The 1,713-nt window shown below is 41.0% G+C and overlaps 1 protein-coding gene across 1 annotated transcript; it reads left to right on the top strand.

The window, feature by feature from the left end:
* The first annotated feature begins 290 nt into the window (after positions 1 to 290).
* Positions 291 to 1,247, top strand: LOC118850973 (olfactory receptor-like protein OLF3). Its single transcript, XM_036760576.1, has one exon. The coding sequence runs from the start codon at positions 291 to 293 to the stop codon at positions 1,245 to 1,247; it is 957 nt and encodes a 318-aa protein (XP_036616471.1).
* Positions 1,248 to 1,713: the final 466 nt, after the last annotated feature.

Raw genomic sequence — 1,713 nt, 5'->3', positions numbered from 1 at the left:
TCTAATCACATCCCTACTCAGTGTTTAATCTCCTTGACAATAGCTCCTTAAAGTGGTAATCTGATTCCGCTTAAATTCTCAAAGCAGATGACTTACTACCTCGTGGTATGTAGCCCATTTCCTTTAGTCTCAGTGGCACCCTGTTCAAAGCAACAGAGCTACCTCGAGTTATACAGTAATCCATATGGGAAAATAAATTTCTTTTAAAAGCTTTCCCCATGCTTTGTTTTTCCTTAACTGAATGGTTCTTGTTATTTTTTCCTCTCCCTGCAGATTACCTTCCCAATTTAATGGAAACAAATAACCAGACGTGGGTGAATGAATTTATTCTCCTGGGGCTGTCTAGTAACTGGGGTACCCAGGTCTTGCTCTTTGTCCTGTTTCTGTCCATGTACCTTTTGACTCTGCTGGGAAACTTTCTTATAATCCTCCTAATCAGGCTGGACACTCACCTCCACACCCCCATGTACTTCTTCCTCAGCAATCTCTCCCTTGTTGATGTCTCTTATGCTACCAGTATTGTACCTCAGCTGTTGACCCACTTTTTGCAAGAGCAGAAATCAATTCCATATGTGAGTTGTGCAGCACAGTTATATTTCTCTCTAGCCATGGGTGGGACTGAATTTCTGTTGTTGGCAGTGATGTCTTATGACCGCTATGTGGCAGTGTGTGACCCCCTGCGCTACTCAGCCATCATGCATGGAGGGTTATGTGCCAGACTGATGGCTGCCTCTTGGGTTGGTGGTTCCCTTAACTCTGTCATGCATACAGTTTTTACCTTTCAGTTGCCTATGTGCACAAACAATGTCATTGACCATATAGCATGTGAAATTTTAGCCTTGGTTAGGCTTGCCTGTGTGGATGCTTCCTCCAATGAAGTCGCAATTACTGTCTCCAGCATTATCCTGCTCATGACCCCATTCTGCCTTGTTCTGCTGTCCTATATCCAGATCATCACCACTATCCTGAAGATCCAGTCAACAGAGGGAAGGAAGAAAGCATTTCATACCTGTGCCTCTCACCTGACAGTGGTAGCTTTGTGCTATGGAATGGCAATCTTCATTTACATTCAGCCTCATTCAAGCCCTAATATTCTTCAGGAGAAGATGATCACACTGTTCTATGCCCTTTTAACACCAATGTTGAATCCTATGATTTATAGTCTGAGGAATAAGGAAGTAAAGGGGGCCTGGCAGAAATTGCTAGGACAATTTTCTGAATTAAAGTCAAAGCTAACATCCTTGTGAGTCACTCAGAGACAGCTGAATCTGTATCCTCCTATCAAAACTTAAATGTAACAAAGCATTATCCACATCACCATCTTTTTTTGAGATATGGGAAAACACTGACTGGATGGTTTTTGATAGGAAGAGGGGAGTAAGAGTTATGAAAGGCAGCAATACTGATGGTACTTGTCAAGCTTACAGGCAGAGAATTCAGGTCAACTTTATTCTTGTTTTCCATATTCTATGTCTCGAAATAATCCTATTATATTGCTTTAGGTAAATTTGTAGCCTTGAACTTCATCTTAAATCATCATCCCATGTTCATGTCTATCTTGAGTTGAACAGTTTCTTAAAGAAATAGATTTTAATGTTGGAACAGTCACTAAGAATAACAATTTTGGTACATAAGGCCTCAGCACTGGATATTGAAGCTGAGTCAGTATGATGAAATGCCTTGGAGGGAAATTTCTATTCCTCAAGTTATGTA

The sequence above is a fragment of the Trichosurus vulpecula genome, chromosome 5 (assembly GCF_011100635.1).
Source record: "Trichosurus vulpecula isolate mTriVul1 chromosome 5, mTriVul1.pri, whole genome shotgun sequence".
Classification (NCBI taxonomy): domain Eukaryota; kingdom Metazoa; phylum Chordata; class Mammalia; order Diprotodontia; family Phalangeridae; genus Trichosurus; species Trichosurus vulpecula.
The sequence above is the reverse complement of the archived record's forward strand: the minus strand, read 5'-3'. Positions and strand labels throughout refer to the sequence as shown.

Coding starts and splice junctions, on each gene's coding strand:
- LOC118850973 (XM_036760576.1), top strand. CDS start 291: ATGGAAACAAATAACCAGACGTGGGTGAATGAATTTATTCTCCTGGGG.